Genomic DNA, 25,592 nt, shown 5'->3' on the forward strand with positions numbered 1-25,592 from the left:
AGAGAACTGCTTCAATGTTTATAAGCTGTATTTCCTTGAAACCGAAAATATGGCAGTTAAATCTTTAGGAGGTTGGCGAGGAGATTAATCATTTGAAGAGGCATGTGAAACAAATGATCTAGAATTCCTCTGTTTTCCCATTCAGCAATCCTTTCATGCGGCCATGTCTCTCAAACTATGGTGGAAGTCTATTCCACGCCACAAAAACAAAGTATTTTAGTCATTTGAAGATGGCATCACTGTTGGGTGACTCTGTTGATGTTGCTTTCTTCAGAATATTTTTTTAGGTTTTTATTTAAATTCCAGTTCCTTAACAGACAGTATAATATTAGCTTCAGGAGCCCAGTATAGTGATTTCCATGCTTTCGTACAGCACCTGGTACTCATCACAAGTGCCCCCCCTTAATCCCCATCACCTCAAAATATTTTAAATATTTCCTCCGATAACTACGTGCTGAGGCGTTTTTTGTTTCCTTTTCTCTTTACTAGTAAGTATGCCTAGTGTAGGTTCTCAGCACACTTTTCAAAAGGGCAAGGTTTGCCATATGTTTCATATTTGAAATTGAGTATCTCTGGTTTAAGCTATAGGTTAAAATTACCATCACTGAACCCAGTTGAGTATTCCCGCTTCTAACTACAGCGCTCGTGTGTGCTGAGTATTCTAGAAGAGGCTAAATCTGACTCCGGAGATAATTGCCGCAACTCTGGGCAATAACAAATAGCTTTTAGAAAGGGGGGGGGGGGGGAAGAGGAGAGTCTTGGGGGAGAAATGAACCTAGTGTCTTAGTTTAATATAGCAGCTGGCAAATGTAGACGTTTAAAAGCTTTGGAAATCGCCAATATATGGCATCGGGCGCATTGTAACAAAATATTAAATTAAGTCCGATAAACAGGTAACCCATCAGGGCCAGCAGCATACCAGATGTGTGGTTTCTGTGTGATGAGTCTTAACACAGAATTCAAAGATGAAGCCCCACTTAGAAAGAGCAATGAAATAATTATATACGTGGCTCTGTGGTGTTGTTTTTTTTTTTTTTTTTTAATCACAGGCAGAATAGCCTGGTGCCGATTATCTTAGCCATTGGTAAAATCCTGAGCCCTTAATAATACCAAGAGGTAGCTGGCTGCCTTCGACATTTTATGATCACAAAATGGAATAATCCTTCACCAACGAACGATAATCCATCATTTCCACCTGCTTTTTGTCCCTTAAAAACCACACAGACAGACCTCATTGTTCCAAATGAGGTGGTTGTTTCTAAATCTCCCGTGTTAAACTGAGGTGAGAGCACTTACTTCTGCTCTTTTGTACTCCCCCAAAAAAGCCTAAGTGCTTTTCACTCTGCCAGAAATGTAACATTTCTTGAATGTGTCATTCTCTAATTTTCTGCACATGAATAAACCAGGCAAATTAACCACCATGGGGCTCAACATTTTAGTGGCCATTTGGAGGAAATTTTCTGCCAACAATAAAAGAAATAAAAGAAAAAGAGGCACCGCAATTTGCTGCAAGCCAAAGTGTCCTGGATATTTTATGAAGCACAGATGTAAGGTTTTCCTCTGTGACTGTTTCCTGCTTCACCCTTTTTACTGCCGTGGGCCGAGATGGGGACAGGACTTCCTTCAGCTCCTGGGCCTGGAAACTGCCTATTTGAAGGCGCAAAAGCAATATAGCCATTCCATGGGGCTGGTGGTATTTGAGTCCGGTTGCAGCCCTGTAAATGTGCAGAACATTCTGGAACAGTCAGACGTACAATCACTCTGCAAATGAGCAGCGCAGTACTGAGACCAGGAGTGAGCCCTCCTTTGGTACCGTGGAGGCTAGATGGGTGGGGCTCGCAGGGAGGAAGGCTGGTTTTCTGCAGCCCAGATCTTGCACTTCAGCCCAGACGCTTACTGACCATGGGATCTTAAAGAGATTCAGCCACCCCTCCTCGCCTCAGTTTCCTGGCCCATAAAAGTCATGATGCTCGTAACCCTCATAAAGTTGTTGAGAGGAGAGTTAGAGAGGAGAGGGCATTTGAGCTGGGCTTTCAAGAGTTCATATACTTTAGGGGCGCTTGGGTGGCTCAGTTGGTTAAGCGTCCAACCTCAGCCCAGGTCAGGATCTCACAGTTTGTGAGTTCAAGCCCCGCGTCGGGCTCTGTGGTGACAGCTCACAGTCTGGAGCCTGCTTTGGATTCTGTGTCCCCCTGTCTCTCTGCCCCTCCTCCGCTTGCACTCAGTCTCTTCTCTCTCATAAATAAACGTTTAAAAAAACTATTTAAAAAAGAGTTCATATAATTTAGATAAGCAGAAATGGTCTCCCTGTGTAGCAGGAACAGAGAGCAAAGGTGCCCTGATGGGAATGCACGGTCCCATCTGGGGATAATCCAAGCTACTCAGCTCGAGAGAGCTGTGGGTCCAATTCCAATGTGTGGGTTTTTCCCCACACCACCAAGCAGTTTTCCTATATCAACTGGAGAATTCAATCATTCAACCCAATTCTGCCACCATCTCCCCGGAGGTAGTGCAGATCCCACAAGAGTTATGGGCTCAGTCCTCGGACTCCCCTCCCCCACCCCCAACAGCCAGTCGAAAGTCCAGATTGTCACCTGTGCTGCTGATGACCAGTTGTACATCAGAAGTTCCTTCTCCTTGGGTTCTATTAATTTGCTAGAACGGCTCATAGAACAGAGGGAAACGTTTCACTCACTAGATTACTAGTTTAGTATAAACAGATACAACCCAGGAAAAGTTAAAAAGTAGGGTAAGGTATGTGGAAAAGGGCTCACAGCTTCCAGCACGTTTGCCCCCCACCCACCCACACCCGCACGTGTTCGTCAACTCGAGGCTCCCAGAACCCTGTCCTTTCAGGTTTTTGCAGAAGCTTCATTACATAGACTTGACTGATTTATTTATTGGCCATTGGTGATTGAGCTCAATCTCCAGCCCCTCTCCCTTCGCAGAGTGTGGGACTGAAACTTCTAATCCTCGGATCACACGGTCACTTCCTCTGGGCACCAGCCCCCCCTCCTTAGGTGACCTACAGGCTTTTCAAAAGTCACTTCATGACATAACGAAAAATACCTTTATTCCTCCCATCACCTATGAAATTCCAAGGGTTTTAGGAGCTCTCTGCCTACAGAGACCAAATATATGTTTCTTACTATAAATCACAGTAGCATAGGTATATACAGCAGAAAGTTTAAAAGCCTTATCGTTAGAAAGATGAGGTGAGCCCAGATCACAGAGGGCCTTTGCCATCTGGCAAAGTAGTCTGGGATTCATTCAGTAGGAAATGAGTTACCGAGACGAGGCAGAGCCTTTCGGAGAGGGATGAAAAGTAGAGCAGAGACCATCACAGTGATCAAGGCAGAAAGTAACCATGGTTCAAGGGAAGTAGGCAGTAGAAAGGGAGAGTGAGAAATGAATAAGAGAGAATCCGGAAATGGAATTTTAAAGGGAGGTGTCAGTAATAGAAGTATGGGACACAAAGAAATACAGAGAGCCGCAGACGGTTATGAAGGTTTCAGCCCGTAGCTCTGAAAGTTCGTGAGAGATATAAGCTAACAGACCCAGCGGACTTAGAAATGCAAAGAGCCTGGGTAGGAGGCGTGGGAGGGACAAGGGTAAGCTAGGAATGTACATTTCAGATTCATCCGTAGAGTTTCAGGAGTGGAAGGGATTTCCAGATGAAAACTTGCAGAAAGAGATGGATGGAGATCCGAAAAGATAATAGATGGACAAAGAGATTTTAAAAAAAGGAACAAGAGTTATTCAGAGAAGTCACAGGGAACCAGCTTGGTACTAAGTATGCAAGGCAAAGACAAAACGTTTCCAGATGGAAGGGGAGGTGGTTAAGTGACTGTAAATGCCACAAAGGTACCAACATGGCCCCAGGTGGGGCCGAGAGTGGATCATGCTGGTGAAGGTTATTCCCTTCCAAGATGAACTTGTGAGCACCACTAATTATTCCAAAAGATCATCTCTTCAGTATTGTAAGTGCTTAACAGTCACAAGCATGAGATTTATATAAAAGAAATGCCCATTAAATTCATTAAAGCAGACATTGGCTAAGTTATTAGCCATTACCTATGAGTCTGTAAGACATGAAAAAGTTGAAGTAGATCTAATGGGGACCTTTCATCTGCATGGGAAAGTCATTACAAGCATCAAATATTGAATTTAGAATGGTGCTGCAGAAAATAGCTATATATTATAACTCAAATTAGACTTCAGGAGGACTGATTGGCTTGAGATTTCATCATGTAAAATAATATCTTGCAATAAACCTGACTCCATAGGAGGATATTAATCTCATGCTTTAATGCTATCCTATCAAATTGTTTTAATAGATCTATTTGAACAGAATTTTAATTTTTCAAGTGAAAAAAATTTCCATTTAAAAGAGAATGTGAGGGATGACAGTAAAATGTTACAAATCAAATTTAAATCCTGATTTTATTTTCATTTTTTGCAGCAGTAATACTAACCAATACTTGGTTTGAAAGATCTAGTACAGTAAATTCTTGACAGAGGCATGATTGGGAAATGAGATACTCTGGTGACTATCATTTCTAATGGTGCCCATGCTATTCATGGGTGTCTCATTTTTAAAAATACATCACACAGAAAAATCTGGTGAACTGTGGCCGCATAATAGGGGATTCACTAATCTTGTGATAACCCTGTATTTAAAGCAACGATTACAGTTGGTGCCGCTTTATATTCCCAGCTTTCTTTTCTAGTAAAAATGCACTGCCATCATGAAACGTATAATTTAGGAATTTTCACCAGCCCACAGGGACTTCAGATAAGTCAGTTCTGGTCCTCAAAGTCGATGTAGTTTAGTTCCGTGTTTAGAAAAGGGGGTAAGCATCTTTTGAAAAGAGAGGCAGCACAGGGGAGAGGCAGGAAATCTGGTCTGAGGTGGTGTGAGATGTGCTGGGAGTCAGGGAGGTTTCGCCCAAGGAAGAGGCTGGAGCAGAACTTTGTGCCCATAAGGCCACGGCCGGGAAGGCAAGGCGACTGCTGCCCTGTTGCCTCAGAACACAGATCATGTGGCCCCGAGGGGGCCTTTGAGGAAGGCAGATCTATTCAAAGCAAAACAACGAGAACTGTTCGAGAATAGAGGAGGCTGCATTCATTTAGGCTCCCGCATGTTCAAGGGAAGACTAGGGAGGGATTCACTAGATTATATCCTCCAGCGTGAAAGTAACTGTACCTCGTATGACGCCACCGCATCCCGGCAGACACCTCACCACAGCACACTATTGATTCCTCTGCAATCACAGGATCCTAGAATCCGTGTCAGAGGAGGAAGTGGAGGTACAGCTCTCGAGGTCGTTCATCCCTGGGAGGAGCGGTGGGGTCATTCGGAGCATCAGCCTGGGTGTTAGCCATTCTCCCTGGGCTCCAGTCCTGCCTTGAGCCCTTGCTATGATTTTGCCCACGTGGCTCAACTCCCACGGGCCTCAGTTTTCACATCTGTAAGATGGAAGCGATGCCGGTGCCCACCTCATGGCTCCACGTGAGCTCACGGGTGTAGAACAGTTACAGTCGTGTCTGGCAGACGGAAAATGGGAGCCACTGCTGCATTGTCACTGGGACCCACCAAAGGCATGGCTTTCTTTTGTTCAGATGAGCTGCTTCAGAAAGAGCAAAACTACTCCGATGACGTCTTGGCCAACATGATCAGCGAACCAAGAATCAGTTACGGAAACGATGCCCTCATGCCGTCTTTGACCGAGACGAAAACCACCGTGGAGCTTCTTCCCGTGAACGGGGAGTTCAGCCTGGACGATCTGCAGCCCTGGCATCCTTTCGGGGTCGACTCGGTGCCGGCCAATACAGAAAACGAAGGTAAGAGGCCCCGGAGAGAACAAGAACATTCTAGTATGGGTGTATATCTTTCTGATATTCTTGAGTGGTGACTTCTTATATGAATTTGAAAAATGTACTTTCTCACTGAGAGGTATTCTGTTGCCTCTGGGGAAAAAAATTAAAAAAAGAACAATATTCAGTGTATGTTTATGAGGCAGTGGCCATTCAGAGCAAACAGGATGAAATGATGTGAATCACAGTTCACCCCGTGACGAAGCGTTTTCGCGGGCCCTGCATAAATGGAGGCTTGGAAAGCACCCAGGTACTTTTTGTTGATTATTTATTCTAATGCATCAAATTTCAGATTGCATTGAATGTTAAAGACAAAGGTAAAAAATCACCTGCAAATAAAATGTAATTTTACTCAGGACTTAAATAACTTTGTGTTTAGAAAGTTAAATTTAAGACCGCTGTCAAAATTAGGATGCGTATTAATTAGTACAGGTTTTTTCCTGTGACAGCTCAGAGATTTTCTCTGTCAACAAATTTGCACATTGGATGACGTACTTTCTGATGTACTTTCTTTCACAGGGATTTCTTAGCAGAAACTTCTAAATATCTCTTCAGGATAGGGTATCTTTTAGTTCTCTTCCGTGATCATTTTTACAGGTTCGGAAGTATAAAATTTCAAACGCAGGAACACCTTGATTTCTAAATACTAATAGCATGTTTTTTAAGAACACAAGATTTTACCTGTGAGTTTCTTTGTTAAAGTAGCAAATTTGGATAGTGGTAATATTTGTAATATGAATATTTATAGTATGGATACCTCGAAACACAATCAGTATACACATCAGACTAAATATGAATTCAAGAGTAGACCTTCAGTGTACTACAAAAGTTTGGTTTTTTTTAAGAACCATTAGAGAAATTATTGGACCGTTTCCATATGAGAAATCACTCCAAATTTGTTTTAATTTGAAAAAGGGCACCTTATACTCATAATATCAGATCCAAACAGCGATGTTCTGTATAACATAAAAGTAAGACTTTACCAGTTATAAAAACAATTTTTACATAGAGGAAAAAAATTAAGACTTCTGCAAAAATTTAAGAACTTTAGTTATGAGGCTAACTTCCTTATTAAATTAAAATAGAGTGCTTGTTATACCATTTTTTTTAATAGGTGGATGCATTTTGGCCATTTAAAATCCTCATCATTCAGTCACTAATGAGAATTCTTTGTAGAAAATGTCCAGTCTCATTTGTAAATTGAATGCACACTAGGTTTCCTCTTTTCCTTTAGAACATTGAGTTGTTTAATTCAGGGAGAAATAGGTACCACATCTGAAGTCTGATGAACTTCCTTTAGTAGAAAATTACAATCTTAATTCCCTTTATACCAAATGATGTTAAATGTTTGTCATTTATGTTCACCTCCTAGCTTTTTATGAAAAAATTTAAATCTATAAATTAGACTTTTTTTTCTTAAAAAATTCCCTCTGCTTTGGAGAATTAATTCATCTGCAGTGATTCTAAAATTATAATTTGTAAAGAATTTCGAATTGGTTTCTCATAATCTAAGACCGTTTCACATCTTTCAAATATATACTTTCTATAAATAAAATGTTCCCATTTAATACTTTTCATTACTTATTGATTTTGGAAAAGTAGGATAAAGCCTATTTCAGAGCCTACCCGAATTTTTATGGCCACACACACACACACAAATAATAGAAACTAGAAATTATAATTTATTTACAGTAAACTTTATAGAAAGAGGTTTAGAAAGCCAAAGGAAGCTATATCAGAGTAAAAATTAATTTACAGAAATTACTGTGTACGTTTGATGTAATACTTGGTATTTCTCTTAAATGTCATAAATCCTTTACAAATGTAGACTGTACAAAGTTTAACAGCAGAGAAAAAGACACTCAAGCCCTGTTTATCTTAACCTTCAAGTTTAGTGAATACAGTGAAATGCAATGATCTTGGTCCCACATAGCACAATCTAGAAGAGCCAAATAGTGTATATTTTTCTCGAAGGTGTTGCATTTCCCGAATTTCAGATTTTTCTCTTTACTTTATCAGATATTGAGAGCTTAACTGCTTACTATGAATATCATATTTTCTCAGTATCTTTAATGAGGTAAATTTAACTTTACATTTATCATATTAGTAGTATAAATAATACCAACAGGTAAATAAATCTGCCTTTATATGCTCTAAGCATTTCATCTTGACTTTGTATGTACTCATGTGCATATATGTGGCCTCCATTAAAAATCATATGCATTCTGCTAAACACTCTGCTTATGTTAAAGTTTTTAAACAGTAGCCAAACTGACCCATTCTGTTTAGGGGGAAAAAATGCAAGGATATCGGTTGTTCTTTTTGTGTAGAAATAGAGAGAGGAACTATTTTACCGAAGCAACTTCCTACAATCCAAACCTCGATGCCATTGTCAGCATATCCACTGTTTGCCTGGTCTTCTGCCTCTTGACAATCCTCCCAAATCAAGTAAGAAAGAAGCCTTGGTCCAAGCTAGAAAGCAAGTAGTGATTCTCCCTGCAACTCTTGCTAAATAATCCAAAGAAAGAAGATGAGATTTACTACTGGGTTTCCCCAAAGTGATCAGTTTTTGGAAGACTAGGAACAACAGATTTTGGGTTTAAACACATCTCAGAAGCAGACTCTGAGAGTGGCCTGTGGCCATTGGTGCTAGGAGACAGTCTCTGCTTCTGCACATATACACACACCGTGGTCCCTTGGGTGTTGCCAAGATGCCCCCTTGGGCTCAGTCCTTGAATGCCTCTGGATCCTTGACAGGCAGGACACAGCTGTTACATTGCCCAAGCCTCATCAGAAGAGCTGATACTCTTGTTAAATAAAGATCTGTTACTGATAAATAGTGAAATCTTACATGAAAGTGTTACAAGGCAATAATATTTAGGATCTCAGAGCTTGAGTTCTGGTTCTCACTGTTATCAGACCCAACACTGCTTTTGTCGCATTTTGAAAAGCGTTCTTAACAATGAATCTTAAAACGAGCTGACCAAATAAATAAATAAATAATTTTTAAAAAATGATCTGACAATGTTTGGGGGGAGAGGAGAAATCAATATAATGGGTGTAATTTATAAGTATTTCAACATGTAAGTATTGAGGCTTGACTACTAACGGAAATAATGGCATGATCAGGTGTTTGTCCTGAATGGATGTGACAAATACAAATGCAGACTGATACAAGGGCTGATTCCATGATTCAGGCTTTGTGAGCAACAGTGGATGATTTTCCAACACCGTAAATAACTCCTGAGAAGGCTCTAAATAAAGCAGTCTTTCCTCGTCTTACCCAATGGTGAGCTCTTAAGGGTTTCCAGATTACAGTAAGAACTGTGCAAAAAGTGCTTTGTGTTTCAACTGAGTTAGGTTCTGGACTCATATAATCACAGATAAATGAATGTCCAGCAGGAATTTAGGAGATCGTATAGGATGCTATTTTGTGTGTGTGTGGGATTGCCCTGTGCACGGCGTCTAGCATCCTTGGTCCCCGTCTGCTAGAAGCCAGTAGTGTCCTCCCTTCCCCTGTGGCCGTGGTGACCACCAAAACCAGCTCCACATCCCCACCATCCCACAGAATAGTAGCTACCCCACATTCCTGAATGGTGTGGATCAGAGTTTAAATTCCAGTGCTGCTGTGTGTTGTGGACGAGTTAGAGAGCCTCTCTGGCTAGTTCCTGGTCTGTCAAACAAAGGTGACAATAATTCCTAATTCAGAGATAGGATATGAGCATTAAAAGAGATGGCAGAGAAAGCTCTTAGCTGAGATTCTGCAACACAGTAAATGTTTAGTGTAGCTTGCTCTTTCTTGCTTGCTTGCTTTCTTCCTTTCCTTTCTTTCTGTCTCTTCCCTCCTTTCCTTCCTTCCTTCCTTCCTTCCTTCCTTCCTTCCTTCCTTCCCTCCCTCCCTTCTTCTCCCCTCCCTCCCTACCTTCTTTTCCCCTTCCTTCCTTCCTTCCTTCCTTCCTTCCTTCCTTCCCTCCCTCCCTCCCTTCATTTCCCCTCCCTCCCTCCCTCCCTCCCTTTTTTCCCCTCCCTCCCTCCCTCCTTTACTTCCTTCCTTCCTCCCTCCCTCCCTTCCTTCTTTCCTTCCTTCTTTCCTTCCTTCCTCCCTTCCTTTCCTTCCTTCCTTCCTTCCTTCCTTCCTTCCTTCCTTCCTTCCCTCCCTTCTTCTCCCCTCCCTCCCTTCTTTTCCCCTTCTTTCCTTCCTTCCTTCCTTTCTTCCTTCCTTCCCTCCCTCCCTTCTTCTCCCCTCCCTCCCTCCTTCCCTTCCTTCCTTCTTTCCTTCCTTCCTCCCTCCCTTCCTTCCTTCCTTCCTTCCTTCCTTCCTTCCTTCCTTCCTCCCTCCCTTCCTTCCTTCCTTCCTTCCTTCCTTCCTTCCTTCCTTCCTTCCTTCTTTCCCTCCTTCCCTCCCTTCTTTTCCCCTCCCTCCCTCCCTTCCTTCCTCCCTTCCTTCCTTCCTTCCTCCCTTCCTTCCTTCCTTCCTTCCCTCCTATAGAACCAGGATCTTATCAGAGAGGTTTTACCAGCTGGTCTTAGGGAGAATCACCCTATGGCTCAAACAGTATATCCCTAAAAATGCATGACTGTAACAAGCCATATCATGACACAGTCCTAAAATCTTGCCCTTTCTCTCTCCCCATCTCCCTTTACTCTCTCTCCCCAGGGCCTTATTCCTTGTAACCATCTCAGAGAGGTGCTTACACACAGAGCCATGGCAAACATCGAAAATTCTCAAAGGATTTCCTTTCGTTGTTCATGCAGTCCTTACCATCACAGCTTCAAACGCCTACAGTTTATTGCTTTTTCTTAAGAACAGTCCAGAGAGAGGGTCAGGCAGCCAGGCATTCTTTTAATTTATATTGAAAAACTAAGCATATCACAGTTTCCCAATATTTGAGGCTCTTTGACCAGCTGTAGTTTTCGTTGAGGGGTTTTCTGTGGTTTTTTTCAGATCCACAAACCCTAACTGGATACACTGAAGTGAGGCTGTTGTTGAGCAAACCCTCGGTCTTACGGACCGTGAAGTCATCTGGCTAAAGGCATTTGTGTTTCTCCTGTTTTTCCACAACTGCCTGAGCAGGCCCACCAAGAAGTGGCCACCGGTCAGCCTCTTTGTATAGAATGCATGCACGAAATACTATAATATTCCCAGAGAGGCACAGCAGGTTTTGGTAAGACCATATGCATGTAATAGAGAGGCAATGACCAAATCACTTTAAATGGTGAATTTGAAATTAAGTAATGTCCTTTTCACACCTGTGTTCTGTACGTGTAACACTATTTCCTGCTGATTCCTCCATTACCTTTGGCCTGGTGACATGTTCAAGCAGCATCCAACTCAGGATTGGTCTGTTACAAGAGGTACGAGAAGAAACTCAGAAGCCCCAGAATTTTGATCAGTTTCTCCCCTGCCCTAGGGAAAGTTTTGACTCAGAGCTACTGAAGGCAGGGGAGTAATGCATTTCCGCTTAAGGTTTATCTAAACTCTCTAAGATGATCTCTTTCTTATTTTTAATTTATGAAACAGCTAGCGTAAAATGTCGTGAACACTGTACCGAAATTACTTTCAGGTTAAACCTGTAATAGTTCATTTGGAAAATTAGAAAGTGTTTATGTTGGGCTGGGAAATAACGCACCACTTTGTCCTGTTGATATGTATTCATTTGGGGCAACAGTGTCATAACTGTCTTCTAAAAAAATTGATGTCTGCTCACTGAACACAAGAGTTACTTATTTTTTGAATATTAATTCATACTGAATCAGTCTCAAGCCATGAAAGCAGACGAGGGCTTAAGTCTGTAAAACTACTCATTGTTTTATCTTCCAAAAAATAGACAAGGTTTTATTACTGTTTTCAAATAATACACACACATTGGGAAGAAAAGACAGAGAAGTTTGTAAAAAAAAAAAAAAAGTCTTTTCACCCAGATATAACTAATGATAGCTTTTGGTGGTAATAATATCTTTCAGACCTTTTTCTCTACATACATTTGATGCTTTTTCTTTAAGCATCAAAGCATCAAAGCAATTTCTTTAAGTAATTGGGGAATGGGGCTTTATCATTTGTAAGGTTCTTACGTGTATGTGTGCACATTTGAGCCCTGGAGATACCCTGCTTACTTAGAACAGAACTGAGAATAGGAGAGAATGTGGCTTCCCAAGATCACAGAGTAGACAAGTGGTGCCATGACACTGGACCCTGGGACCAACCACCAGCTCTTCAGCCTGCGTTTAAATTTTTTTTTTCAACGTTTTTTATTTATTTTTGGGACAGAGAGAAACAGAGCATGAACGGGGGAGGGGCAGAGAGAGAGGGAGACACAGAATCGGAAACAGGCTCCAGGCTCCGAGCCATCAGCCAGAGCCTGACGCGGGGCTCGAACTCACGCACCGCGAGATCGTGACCTGGCTGAAATCAGACGCTTAACCGACTGCGCCACCCAGGCGCCCCAGCCTGCGTTTAAACCACAGATGAATTGCTGCTTCTCTCATGAGTCAAATACGGTCTCCGATGATTTAGCCATCGATGAATGGGATCACCACTTAAAGATACTTTTTCGCTCTGTGAGTGTGCTTTGGCACACTGTTACCTTCACCTGAAGAACCGTCGGAGCTCTTGTTAGAGCGTCTTGAGGAAATTCTCAAAAAAGAAATAATCCCTCTGTTAACTCTATTTTACAAGGAATAATAAAGTCCCTTGCTGAATACTGTTGCAGATGGGGGAAAAAGTGAAATACAGACCAACTCTATCATTCAAATGGATAAGGATCATTCAAATGCAGAAGGAAGCATGTTTTTTAATCTGTCATACCAGTAAAGTACTAGAAGTTAGTCATCCTTCTCCATAATAAACAGGACATTCAATAAATGCAGTCGTGTAATATTTGAGCGTTTCTGAACCGGCTTTTTCATTTTGGGGATATTTCACTACAGTTTGAAGATGCTAGCTTACCTATGAAGAAACGGCCTCAGAAGGGGTCATTCGCCCACAGTTGCTTCCATCGTGAACGTTGGGTTTAGACACCTCCATCTCCCCCTTCACCATGTTGCCGGTCTGCATGATGAAGGACCAGCCCACGCTGCTCTTTTTGTTTCATCCAAATGTCTCAGAATTCTCAGCAACCTGATTTTTTCATATTTTGAAGGCTTGACTTGCTGCCACTTTCTTCTCCCTCGCTGTTCTGCCAACATGTGACGTTCAGAATCAATTTGGGTTTGTAATCCCACCTTGGAATGCCTGGGCTGTGTGCACCAGTAAGCTGTGTGGTCTCATTGAAATTGCTGATCCCAAAGCCATCCTGTCGAGCACACGTTATCTTCCCGTGGACGTTGCCCACCTTTCTTTCCCTTCTTACCCTGTATTTCCCAGGTTTTACCCAAGGGGCTTTTCCCCTTCCTCGGCTTCATTTGCCCCTTGTTCAATTATTAATCCTTAAACCTTGGTTTCTCTCCTTTGCCGGTTTCTTCAAAGACCAGTCTAAGTTCAAGTTAATATTTTCTGAGAATCAAGGGGCACCTGAGTGGCTCCATCAGTTAAGCGGCCGACTTCGGCTCAGGTCACGATCTCACTGTTCCTGAGTTCGAGCCCTGCGTCAGGCTCTGTGCTGACAGCTAGGAGCCTGGAGCCTGCTTCGGATTCCGTGTCTCCCTCTCTGCTCCTCCCCCACTCACGCTGTCTCTCAAAAATAAACATTTAAAAAAAATTTTTTTTTTAATTTTTTTCTGAGAATCAGAAGCACTTTGGAAATACCAGCTAATTATAAGCAGTGGTGGGGCACCATTGTCCCACCTGCACTGTTTTTTTGGGTCTGGCCCAGATTACTCACAAAGGAAACACAGTGAAAGTTGAGAAATACGAAAGGAAATACTCACATCGCACACATTTCAGCTGTATGTCATCAATGAAAAGAGAAACCAGCCTTTAAAATTAGAGAGAGACTGACTTTCCGGATTACTTCTTTTACCCCCAAACTGGGAGCAAATTTGATTCACTAAAATGGCAGATTATGTGGTGAAACTTTTCTCTCCCGATAAATTCTCGTTGGCATTTCCCCTGGGGATTCAATGGAGCCCTTTTGTAGTTAATTAACCGGAAAATAAGGTAAGATCGGACAATTGTAGAAGGAGGTATCTTTAAGATTTTCCGCCAGGCTGGGTATAATGTATTTTATTTCTAATCAAAAGCCAAGAAACCATCTCTAAACCTGATGAGAGGTAAATCCACGCTCCCCAGCCCCTCCTCTTTGATGTGTCCTGGTGGGTGCTTTTATGAGAAAACTAAGTAGTAGGGTTGGCCCATCGATAGCGAGAAGCCTTTTGAGGTGGTACCCCTCCCCTGTTCCTTGATACTCAGGATTAACTCACTGTGGTTCTTTTCCAGCGGCTCCTTTTTTTAGAACTTGCGTATTTCGCATGCTTTGCCCTGCCCTGCGTTCAGGAGCCACCACTTACCATCTTGATTTGTCTTGTTTGCTTTCCGTGTTTCTTGCTTCCTGTGCCCAGTTGAGCCTGTCGACGCCCGCCCTGCTGCCGACCGAGGACTGACCACCCGACCAGGTATAACCCGGTTACTTCTATGTCTCCGCATCGTGCGCTTGAGCAGACGCTGTCCCCTTCCTTCATCAATGGCCTCTCTAACCTGCAGATACTGAGAGAGAGGATGGGAAATGACCTTGGAAGCCAGACTTGCTTTCCCTTACACTTTACCTTCCGAGTTCCTATTTAAGTAATCTGTTTTTTTCTTTCTGAGCTTCCCTTTTCAAACAGTAAAACAGCCCTTCCAACTTAGGGTTTGTTTTTTTGTTGTTTTGTTGTTTTTTTTTTCTCTCCTTCTTAAGTAGAGAAGATTAAATAGACCTCTCTGTCCTCAAAAATGGAAACCTACAGAGATGCAGGTTCTGTCTGGTGGTGACTTGGTGTCAGCTACGAATATCTCCTCCTTCCCTTCTTGTCTGGTATGCAGATGGGTCCTTTTCTGCCTGAATTGGGCTCAGACTTTAGTCGGTTTCTCAAGTCGATGTGACTTCCTAAAAATACCAGGATGGGACTACCTCTAGAGCCCTGAAATACTTGCATTTTCTCTTCTGTGGGTCGTATGGACCTATTCCCCATGAGTAACTAAAATGACAGAAAGGATGTGTGTGCACAGTTTTATGTAGAAGTCTTTTATTTTTCGTACCACTTAACATTGCCATTAATACTAAAATAGACACTTTTTTTCTTTTTTTTTAAATTTTTTATAGTTTCCCAAGCGTTAAGAAATGCACCTTCACCCTTTTTTCTGTATTTAGGCTCTGTCTCAGACTGTTTTAAAAATAATGTCGCACCACAACAGAAGCACACACGAGCCTGGTTTTTGACTTTGTGCACAACTCTGCCCAACTCACAGGAGCCATCGTTTTCAGTGGATTAAAGACAGTAGTTACTAAATTGACCAATCTGTATACTCTAGAAAGATTTAACTCCACAAACGGTGCATACCTTCTTGTATTTATTTCCTTCCTCATCCTCATCATGTCCCCGTGGGATCATGAAGGAACAGGGAATTCACCTTGTTCGGAGATGCTAACCCTTGGAGGTCCCTGTTTCCGGTACAGTTGGTCACAGGACAAGAACAGAACCTGCCCGTCTCATGGCCAGTGCAGGCTCGGGCCACCACTGTCCCCAACCACAGTCATTTATGAGAACTCCAAATCTGCCCTGTGGCATTGTCATGCCCTCTGTGTGGTTGTTAACAGGGCAGCGGGGACAGTGGAGTGACACATCTTGACGGCTGATCTCATTGATTTTATGAATCTCTGCCTTCAGGGCTTTTCAGAAGAACTTAAATTATAGTAAGTCAGACACCGTTTGGGCTCTCCTAATGTCTCCCTTATTGCCATTGTCACACCGGTGAATTTTAAGGAGCCAGCAGTCGACATCCAGTTGACATCCCCATTCTGCTCAGCCCATGGTGGAGCTCAGGGCTGAGGGCCAGCTCCATTGTAACTGTGACCAAGACCAGCTGAGGACTGTCATTTGCCTTGGGCCTTTTCTTATGGCACTTTCTATTTTGTTTTTAAGAAAGAGATGCTTTTCATCTACAAGAATAAAAAGTGTATTACAAGCACTCTTTCAACCAATTTTATAAAGTTCCTGCATTGGGCCTTCTAGGCTAATATGTTCTTATTGAAATTTGGGCGGAGGCGGGGAGAATGACACCAAAATAATCACCCAAGTTGATTTTTTTCCCCCATCTTTTAAAAAAATCTAACATGAAAATAACTTTTCCGTACATTCCCCCAAAACAATCTGCTGTAAGGAGAGAGCTAGAAAATAGAGGTGTTCTATAGAGGGAAGAAGCCATCTGAAGTCTTTATTATAACAATATTTCAGTAACAGCGGTGTCTCATTTTGATATCTCACAAAGATCAGTGCATTAAATGCTATGGTGGGTGGAAAGAAATGAAATGAGAAGGTGCCTGTTCTCAGGGGCTTGATGTGTAATAGAAGGAACACACTTTGCGTATTTAAACGAGGAGATGGAATTAGAAAGGTAGAGGAATCCAAAGCACCTGAAAGTATAAACCAGGGTGTCTGTGATGTAAGCAGATGGGGCACTCGCCAAGGGATGTGTTAACCTGGGCACATGCTGGAAGACGACTTGGAGAAAGGTTTTGAAAGATTTGAGTCTCATCCATTGGCAAAGAAGGGGGAAAGGAGTCAAAGATGAGAGAATGGCCTCAGTTCTGCTCTCTTCTACTGTGTAAGGCTAGGGTTTCCCAAATAAAAGAAGGCCATAGGCAAGAAAGACCGATCAGATACAAAGTGAGGAAGATTCTAGTTTATGAATAGCTCTATTTGCCGGATCTGTATTAAGACATATATACATATGCTGTCTATTTCTGTGCTTACAGTGAGTCTCCCAAGCATCTGGACCAATTCCCCGCTACGTTCGTAGCATTAGTTCTGGTTCTTCCAACATCACACTTCAGGAGACCGCATGCTTGAGTCTAATGTGCTAAAGTATATCTTTAGACTTTCCAGACTTAGAGACTCTTCCCAGGATTGTCCTATCATGTCATTCCGTTGATGGCATCGCTGTTGAATGATTGCTGTTGTCGCTCTGAAACGAGTAAAGAAAGGGTTTTTGTATAATCATGACCGAGGAACATGACTTCTCTTTGTCTTTCATACCTGAAAAACCAGGGCACTGGAACTTTCAGAAAGTAGGATCATGTCACATAGGGGAAACAGTGGTAGCAGTGGAGATTTCTGGGCAGAGTGGCCATTCCAGCTACTCCCCTGGCTTATTTCCAGGGAACCATGGACTCTGAAGGTCAAGTTACACCTTTTGACCAGAATAAAGAGGAAAAATACTTAGCAGGCTCTCCACAGGGGGAGGAAAGCTACTCTTTCCACTATAATTTATCACCACCCTTCTCCAGTCCCCATGAAAGAGACCAAGTCCTTGACCCCAAGCCATGTGACAGGTTTCATGAGGGACATGCCTCCTTCCCCCTTCAAGTGAACTACAGAGTCTGCTCACTTACTATGATGTAGACAACTGCAGCCACACCAGGGCTTAGAATGGAATCCACACAACTGAGAAAACACTGTCTGACGAGCCTGTAAGCCAAGGTCCTTGTGGTGTATTTAAATCTATGCTTAATATTTAATCACGTATGTAGTATGAGCTTGTTACCCATGATGTTTGCCTGTACGCAAACATATTAATTTTTCTTACCTTGTGGTGAGATTTGCTTAGTGTGTAGACAGTCTTTCCACTAAGTGATTGTACATGCAATACAAAAAAATGACCTAGAAAGATCTCTTTCTGCCAAGAATCTCACAAACTGTTGAACTATATTATCTGTTCTGACTTGTTACATGAATTTCAAATTTTGGGGGGCTTTCAAAAGTATTTTCAGTATTCTGAAATACTGAAATACTGACTCTGAAAAGAGTCGGTTAAGCGCCCGACTCTTGATTTCAGCTCCGGTCATGATCTCACAGTTGTGAGATCGAGCCCCAACTCGGGCTCCATGCTGAGTGTGGAGCCTGCTTGGGATTCTGTCTCTCTCCTCTCTCCTCTCTCTCTGTCCCTTCTCCACTTGCATGCCCACACTCTTTCTCGAAAATAAATACATAAACATTAAAGAAATCCCAGAAATACAATTTTAACTGTTGCGTTGCTAGATCCTGATGACAGAAAAAGGGTAGGCTATAAAGAAATCACTGTGGTTACACCAGCATCTCAGATTTAAAAGGGGCTATAGAAAGATAAAAATATACAGCTGTTATATTACATAGGCAAAAATATTCTCTGTTAGGAGAAACAACAGAGCATTAGCATCACAGCCCGATAAAAATAGTGTCGGGAAGATTATAGGTCAGAATGAGTTGAAAATCATGAGAAAATGGAAATAATTTTAAAGCAATTTAAATAGAGAACACAGAGCCCTGCAGCTCTCAGGACGGGGCCAGGCGTTAAGGGATGGTTGAGAAGACGCCAGCAAAAGATGAGAGAGAAAGGGAAACTGTCCCACTTTGTGCTTCTGCCTTTATGTCTGTAGCAAAGATAGTAGGAAATTAAAGCCCAAGGTAGATCAAGACGAAAAAAGGAAGCACTTGTTCCTTGTAGTAGTTATCTGCTAATGTAACAAATAAATAATTCCATAACTTAGCAACTTAAAACAACAAGCATTTCGTTTCTTACAGTTACTGTAATGCTCAGGATTTCAGGCATGGGTTAGCTGGGTGCCTCTGGCTCAGAGTTTCTCATGAGGTTGCAATCGGAACATGGTCCAAAGCTGCAACCATCTGAAGACTTGAATCTTGACCCTGGTGGGTCTGTTTCCAGGATGGTGCACTCACATGGCTGTTGGCAAGAGACCGCCACACCTCTTTATGGGAACCTTTTTATAGAGCTGCTTGAGTGTCCTCCTGACATGGCTGCTGGCTTTCCCAGACCAAGTGATCCAAGAAAGAGAACAAGAAGGAAGCTGCGTTGCCCTTTTTTTTTTTTTGACCTAGACTCAGAACTCATCCATGATCACTTTCTCTATTTTCTATTCATTAGAAGCAAGGAACTCCATCTAGTCCACACTGAAGGGAAAGGAATTAAGTCCCACCTCGGGAAAGGGGGAGTATTAACAGATCTGTGGGTCTCTGTTTTAAATGTTTTTATTTATTTTTGAGAGAGACAGAGACAGAGACAGAGCACAAGTGGGGGAGGGGCAGAGGGGGACACAGAATCCAAAGCAGGCTCCAGGCTCGGAGCTGTCAGCACAGCCTGATGCGGAGCTCGAACTCCGGACCCGTGAGATCATGACCTGAGCTGAAGTTGGACGCTTAACCTACTGAGCCACCCAGGCGCCCCCTGTGGGTCTATTTTAAATCTACAACACCTCTGTACCCACATCCAAGTCCTTGTGACCCAGACAAATTGTAGGCTAGGAGAACTTAGGGGTGAAATCCTGGAACTGCTCTCCATAATCGTTGTGGATGTCTGGGAAGATAGAAGAAACTAATTCTGATCAAGAGGAGAGAAGATCGGGTGACAGCCTACAGGCCAGGGGTAGATTGACATTGGTCTTGGATCTGTTTTCGGATGAGTTATTAAATGGAAGCTTTGTGAACAGTTTGACAAGGAATCAGGGATCTCTCGCAACCAGCATGGGTGCCCATGGTCTTGTCCAGTTATCCCCCCTTTCTTTTTATATGAGCCGTGCCGTTAGACTGGCACACGGTATTTTGTGGACATTGTGCATTTCATTTCCAACAAGGTGTGTGACAAGTCTCACAGCCCCTGGTGGACAAGACTATAAGAGTGACTAGACAAAAAGCAAGAAATTAGGTCCCATGGGAGCTGGAGGACCTGGTAACATGTAGCCTGAGCAAGAACCATCGGGAACATGATGCCTCTCCTGGAGTGTCTGATCTGTTCAAGGCCGTAACACAGGGGGGAGGTTTTGGCTTGCTCTGCTGCACAGGCTCAAAGAGTCGCTGCTGTAGGGGACCTGATTTAGGCTTAATGGAAGAAAGGACATCATTCTTGTAGGCAGGGCTGTCTGAAATGGAGGTAAATGTATAGATTTTTTTTTCCACTCAGGAGCGGGGTTTTGCCACCCACCCCCACCCCTGCCCCCCACCCCCATAGGAAGACTGTAGAGGATGTGATTTTGTTAAGTCTTTCTCATCCTAAAGTTCTGACACTTGATCTTTAAATGCTACAGTATAGGAACTGATGTTTATATTTTGTGCTTTCAGGTTTTGTGTTAAAACTGGCTTTATATTTTGTTTTTTAGCCTCAAATTATTATTTGAAAAATGAAATTTATTATAACCATTAGTGTAAGGAATCATATAGCAATTTGTAGAGGAGTTAGTAAGTTTCAAATTCTGTTAGTCCCACAGAAACATTTTCAAAAATTATGTACTGCAGCTCTTTATTCAGCAGATGAACCGATTACATTCTGTATCTATAACTAAGTCACTTAATTAAATAAATGATAGGATTTTTACAATGCTTCGCTGCATAGGTACACGAACATAATTTATATGTAGTTGGAACAAAGCCCTAAAGTAGCAGATTGATTCTACCACGTAATTAATGCTCGTTTTTTACAGACTTTTATTATTTTTTCTGGAGGAATGAGAACACATGAGAAAAGACACAGAATAGACTAAACTATGAATAAGCCCCCCAAAACAAGCCAGTATATTCTGGGAACACATCCTTGCTAACCTCCCAGCTGGCATTTAACTTCTGGTTTTCCCCATGAAAAATATATGTGTGTGTGTGTGTGTGTGTGTGTGTGTGTGTGTGTGTGTGTGTATGTGTATGTGTGTATGTGTATATATATATTTAAAGGCAATTGATATAATATATATATATATATATTAAAGGTGTGTGTTTAAAGGCAGTAGAAGCTTTAACTTTGGATTTCTTTAATCTTTAATTTCTTTTTGTTTAAAATAGGTAAGGGTTAAGGGTTTAAATACAGGGTGTCAGTTTCCTTGAAGAAAGTCATTAATCTATTTCCTCTCACTCCAGGCCTAGAAAGAAGGTTTTGGTAGCCTTTGTGTTACAGTCTTATTGTTTACAGATAAAATGAATTGACCGCCCTGTGTAATTTAATTACGGTGCGATGCTTATGGATTAATGCAGGTTCGGGCTTGACGAACATCAAGACGGAGGAGATCTCTGAGGTAAAGATGGATGCCGAGTTCCGACATGAGTCAGGATACGAAGTTCATCATCAAAAACTGGTATGTCAACTAATTTACCTCTTCCTGCCAAATGACCTGTTAACGCTTGTTCGTTCTGGGCCAGAAATCCACAAAAATACAGCGCTTGCCTATATAGGATCGTCATGGAAACGTAAAGGAGGGTCTTTAGGGGCGCCTAGGTGGCGCAGTCGGTTAAGCGTCCGACTTCAGCCAGGTCACGATCTCGCGGTCTGTGAGTTCGAGCCCCGCGTCAGGCTCTGGGCTGATGGCTCAGAGCCTGGAGCCTGTTTCCGATTCTGTGTCTCCCTCTCTTTCTGCCCCTCCCCCGTTCATGCTCTGTCTCTCTCTGTCCCAAAAATAAAAAAAAATAAAACGTTGAAAAAAAAGGAGGGTCTTTATATAGTAGTTTTTTACACCTAGAAGGTTAGCTGAGCCCAGGGAGGGCTTAAAGTGGAATTAATTTATATAACCACATCCGCTCTAGGGCGCGCCTAGGTGGCTCAGTCAGTTAACTGTCCGACATCAGCTCAGGTCATGATCTCATGCTCCGTGAGTTCAAGCCCCACATCGGGCTGTGTGCCAACAGCTCGGAGCCTACAGCCTGCTTCGGATTCTGTGTCTCCCTCTCGCTCTCTCTGCCCCTCCCCATCTCATGTTTTCTCTCTCTCTCTCTCTCTCTCTCTCTCTCTCTCTCTGTCTCTCTCTGTCTCTGTCTCTCTCTCTCAAAAATAAATAAAAACATTAAAAAATAATAAAAATATCCACTCTAATTAATTTCCACTCTGTTTTCTAGGAAGACAGGTGATAAGAGGTGGATTTGAAATAACAAAATCTCAAATGAACACGTGTGCGAACATTACTTGGTTTCCCAGAACACGTTTTATGGCTCTTCTCTTCAGTTGGCGTTTATAATTGTCTTGCTTGTGCCACTTCATCTCTCCTTCTTGTCCCTCCCTGTCCCTTCCCCAACGCCCACATTTTAGGTTCTGCAGGGCCAGGATCTTTGGGTTTCTACCAAGGTGGGTGGAGGCAGGAGGTAAGCAGGACATGACTTTCCCAACAGGGTCGCTCATTGAAAGGTTGGAGCAAAGAAGATGGCAGCTTCCTTTTCAGACAAAATCTCCTCCCTCTCCTCTTTTTCCCCCGAATATTAGAATCATAGTAAATCAAAGTGCACCTGTCCCTTTGGACGCAGCTCCAGTAGATACATAAAATCTTTTACCAAAAGCTTCAGATAAATGAATCCTACATTATGTTATGGTTTCTTTCATCGTTTTTTTATAATTTTTTTATAAATTTTTTTTTAACATTTATTTATTTTTGAGGGAGAGAGAGACAGAACACAAGCAAAGGGGTGGGCAGAGAGAGAGGGAGACACAGAATCCAAAGCAGGCTCCAGGCTCCGAGCTGTCAGCACAGAGCCCGACGTGGGGCTCGAACTCACGGACCGCGAGATCATGACCTGAGCCTAAGTCTGACACTTAACCGACTGAGCCCCCCAGGAGCCCCAAGGGTTTCCTTCATCTTATCAGTAAGCATGGTAAGGAGGTTAAATAAACAAAGAAGACGATTGTATTGCACAGTCAGTACTCAGCAAAAAATGATAACAAGGTTCGCCTAGCAATAATAATGCTTGAGAAGAACTCGCTCTCAGGCACGTAAGTGTACGCGTGTGTGTTTGGGCACGTGCGTGCTCTTTCAGGGGGGAATATCTTTCCAATATTCACCAATAAAATGATAAATCTCAGTAGTCAATCCCAAAGGAAATGCCTGTGAAGTATTGTGTAGGCCTCTTGTCACTTAACAATCGGCGCAAATCCCAAACCGACTTGTGGTTCAGATTTGCATTGTGACTCCCATAAGCGTTTTTGTACAAGAACGTTTCGCTTTTTTTGAAGCACGATTTTCATTGGCGGGTTAATCCAGTCTCCGTTATTACAGAATCAGGGGCACTCTTGATCTGGCTACTGCTGAAGAGGTTAAAAAACCCTGTTGGGGGGGTTCCCTGGGTGGCTCAGTCGGTTAAGCGTCCGACTTCGGCTCAAGTCATCATCTCACAGTTCCTGAGTTCAAGCCCCGGGTCGGACTCTGTGCTGACAGCTCAGAGCCTGGAGCCTGCTTCCAATTCTGTGTCTCCTTCTCTCTGTGCCCCTCCCCCACTCCTGTCACTCTTTCTCTCTCACTCTTTCAAAAATAAATAAACGTTAAAAAAAACAATACAAAACAAAACCCCGGGGGAACTACTGAAGAGTTGGGGGCTTGTGGGGCACAGAGCCGAAGATTAATGTGCAGACTTGCATTTTCTGGAGCCTATGTCATAAAAACCCATCTCCACGGTTACACTAACTCCTGTAATGTGACAGTGACTAATGGCAGTGCAGCAATTAGGAGAATCCGCTCCCTCAACTGAGCTACTTGATAAGATAATGTACTATAATTAGTGCGATGAATATTACAAAATTACAGTATTTTCTTAAAGGCATAGGAAGATGTCCAGGCTTGCACTTATTCCTGATTACCTCACTCTTGTATCATTAGCTAATTAACAATTTGCTTTTTTGTAAGTCTGTTGAACTAGCATATTTGTTGAGAAAGTGGAATAATTATGAACAGTTTCTCATTTTGTTGCAGCTACACCCTGAGTAAGACTCCTTTCGAAATTGGCTTCATTGGCTGCATTTTATGTTGCCTTTTCAGATTCTAGGATGTTCCTTTTCCCTGTGAAAATCAGTCATTTTACTATGCTGCGGTTGTACTGAAAGAAATTATTTAGGGAGCTGTTTTTATTAATTTAGGTGCTAAATATGGTGCGTGTTTAGTAGTTGTGAGGCCCAGTGATCTGGCATATGGTCATCTCCTTACGTAACAGGATTCTAGAAGGTGCAGTGTGGTCTTCTAATTCCCTTTAGCTTAGATGAGGTTGAAAATAGTGACTTGCTTTATAAACAGTAGGAAGGAATGCTGCGCAGCAAAGTGAATGCATATCTTCGGCCGTGTTTTCCAAATTTTTTGTATGTTAAATCCAAATGGACAGCAAGAATAAAACCACAGCTTTACTTGGGTTTCTTGAGAGAACAGCCAGCAGGAGTTCTGCGTCACTATTAAAATTCTCACCTCGTCGCCTCCTACCTCTTCCCTTTGAAAGAAAACTGTCTTTGAAGCATCACGCTTCTCAAGGTTAAGTATCGTCCTCTTGAATTATTGAAGTATTGGCTAAAAGGAGGTAACAAGATGTCCTTTTTCTTCTGATGAACTCCTTTGTTTCAGATGCTTGATTTCCTACGTATTAATGTCCATCTGAGGAAGTTGGGACATCTGGGGGGTTTGAAAAGGACCTAAGGCGTCGTGGTCACGCATCAGGTCTCCCAGCTGATCTGCTTTCAAAATCACGCTCAGTGCCTCTACGGCCGCTGATAGGTCCCCCTCCCCCCCACCTCTCACCCGTGTTCCACCTGTCGAGGGTTTCAGGGTTCCTCTTGGCTTCTGTTTTGCCTTTCTAGAGACATGCAGGGGATGGCAGGGGAGGGAGTAGACTTCCCAGAACTGGGGAAGCCACATGCTGTACTTTGTTGTGTAGACCACAGATGTCATTCTTGGTAAATAGAATGTGTGGGTTTTTTGGGTTTTTTTTTTTGTTTGTTTGTGTTTTCCCCCAAGTACACAGCAGGTAACAAGTTTGCCACCAACTCACACTTCCATACTGAAACTTTTCACATACCTTCTCCGGTTGTCACCTGCCATTACAGTCCTTTTTCTTGATTTGTTTTCAAGGTGTTCTTTGCAGAAGATGTGGGTTCAAACAAAGGTGCCATCATTGGACTCATGGTGGGCGGCGTTGTCATAGCAACGGTGATTGTCATCACCTTGGTGATGCTGAAGAAGAAACAGTACACGTCCATCCATCATGGTGTCGTGGAGGTAGGTGACCTTGGCGGCATGCTTGCAAGTGGGAGTTGAAGGCTACGAGGGAGATTGTCCGTGGCATTAAGCTCAGAATCCTCCAGGTGTCTCTTCTTTGAAAAGGAAAGTCCACATTCCCGCATGGTGCTCACTCAGGGTGGCAGCTGTGTTCTTATTCTGTCTTCATGCACTCCGACTTAGAAATACTGTGATCAAGGCCTTGGGTTGGAGGCTGCTCCCTCAGCTTCTTATAATACGTATGGACATGTCAAAATACTACTGAGTATAATGCCTGACTTCAAGAGATTGCGATCACCCTCCAGCATGTAAAAGAAAAGAAAAAAAGACAACGGAAGTCAGAAGTGAAAAGGAATGAGGAAGTCTGCTTCAAAAGAAACCTAAACCCTAGGTTTATTCCCTAACCTTTTTAAAAGTTTAGTTATTTATTTTTGAGAGAGAGAGAGCAGGGGAGAGGCAGAGAGAGGGGGAGAGAGGGAATCCCGAACAGGCTCCCCACTGTCAACCCAGAGCCTGACGTGGGGCTTGAACTCACGAACCATGAGATCATGACCTGAGCCGAAATCAAGAGTCAGACGCTTAACCAAGCGA

General features: G+C 42.7%; 1 protein-coding gene and 1 long non-coding RNA gene across 9 annotated transcripts in view; one reads left to right on the forward strand and one right to left on the reverse strand.

The window, feature by feature from the left end:
- Positions 1–25,592, forward strand: part of APP (amyloid beta precursor protein) — a 277,992-nt gene that overhangs the window by 243,399 nt on the left and 9,001 nt on the right. For 4 of the 7 annotated variants that reach the window (XM_023238836.2, XM_023238838.2, XM_023238840.2 and 1 more), the window contains 4 exons: positions 5,623–5,844; positions 14,374–14,427; positions 21,022–21,122; positions 24,855–25,001. In XM_023238836.2, the coding sequence (XP_023094604.1) occupies positions 5,623–5,844; positions 14,374–14,427; positions 21,022–21,122; positions 24,855–25,001 (524 nt within the window). The remainder of the gene's footprint in view (positions 1–5,622; positions 5,845–14,373; positions 14,428–21,021; positions 21,123–24,854; positions 25,002–25,592) is intronic. The other 3 variants (XM_023238837.2, XM_023238839.2, XM_023238842.2) reach the window with 1 other exon arrangement.
- On the reverse strand, positions 14,126–24,924 carry LOC109503362. 2 transcript variants are annotated; one of them, XR_006584903.1, is made up of 3 exons: positions 24,802–24,924; positions 16,765–16,975; positions 14,126–14,518 (listed from the first exon to the last, which is right to left on the reverse strand). It is a non-coding gene; the product is annotated as an uncharacterized LOC109503362 (long non-coding RNA). The 2 variants fall into 2 exon arrangements; XR_002162294.2 differs by lacking the exon at positions 14,126–14,518 and having other exon boundaries at positions 16,679–16,975.

This window comes from Felis catus, chromosome C2 (genome assembly GCF_018350175.1).
Source record: "Felis catus isolate Fca126 chromosome C2, F.catus_Fca126_mat1.0, whole genome shotgun sequence".
Classification (NCBI taxonomy): Eukaryota; Metazoa; Chordata; class Mammalia; order Carnivora; family Felidae; genus Felis; species Felis catus.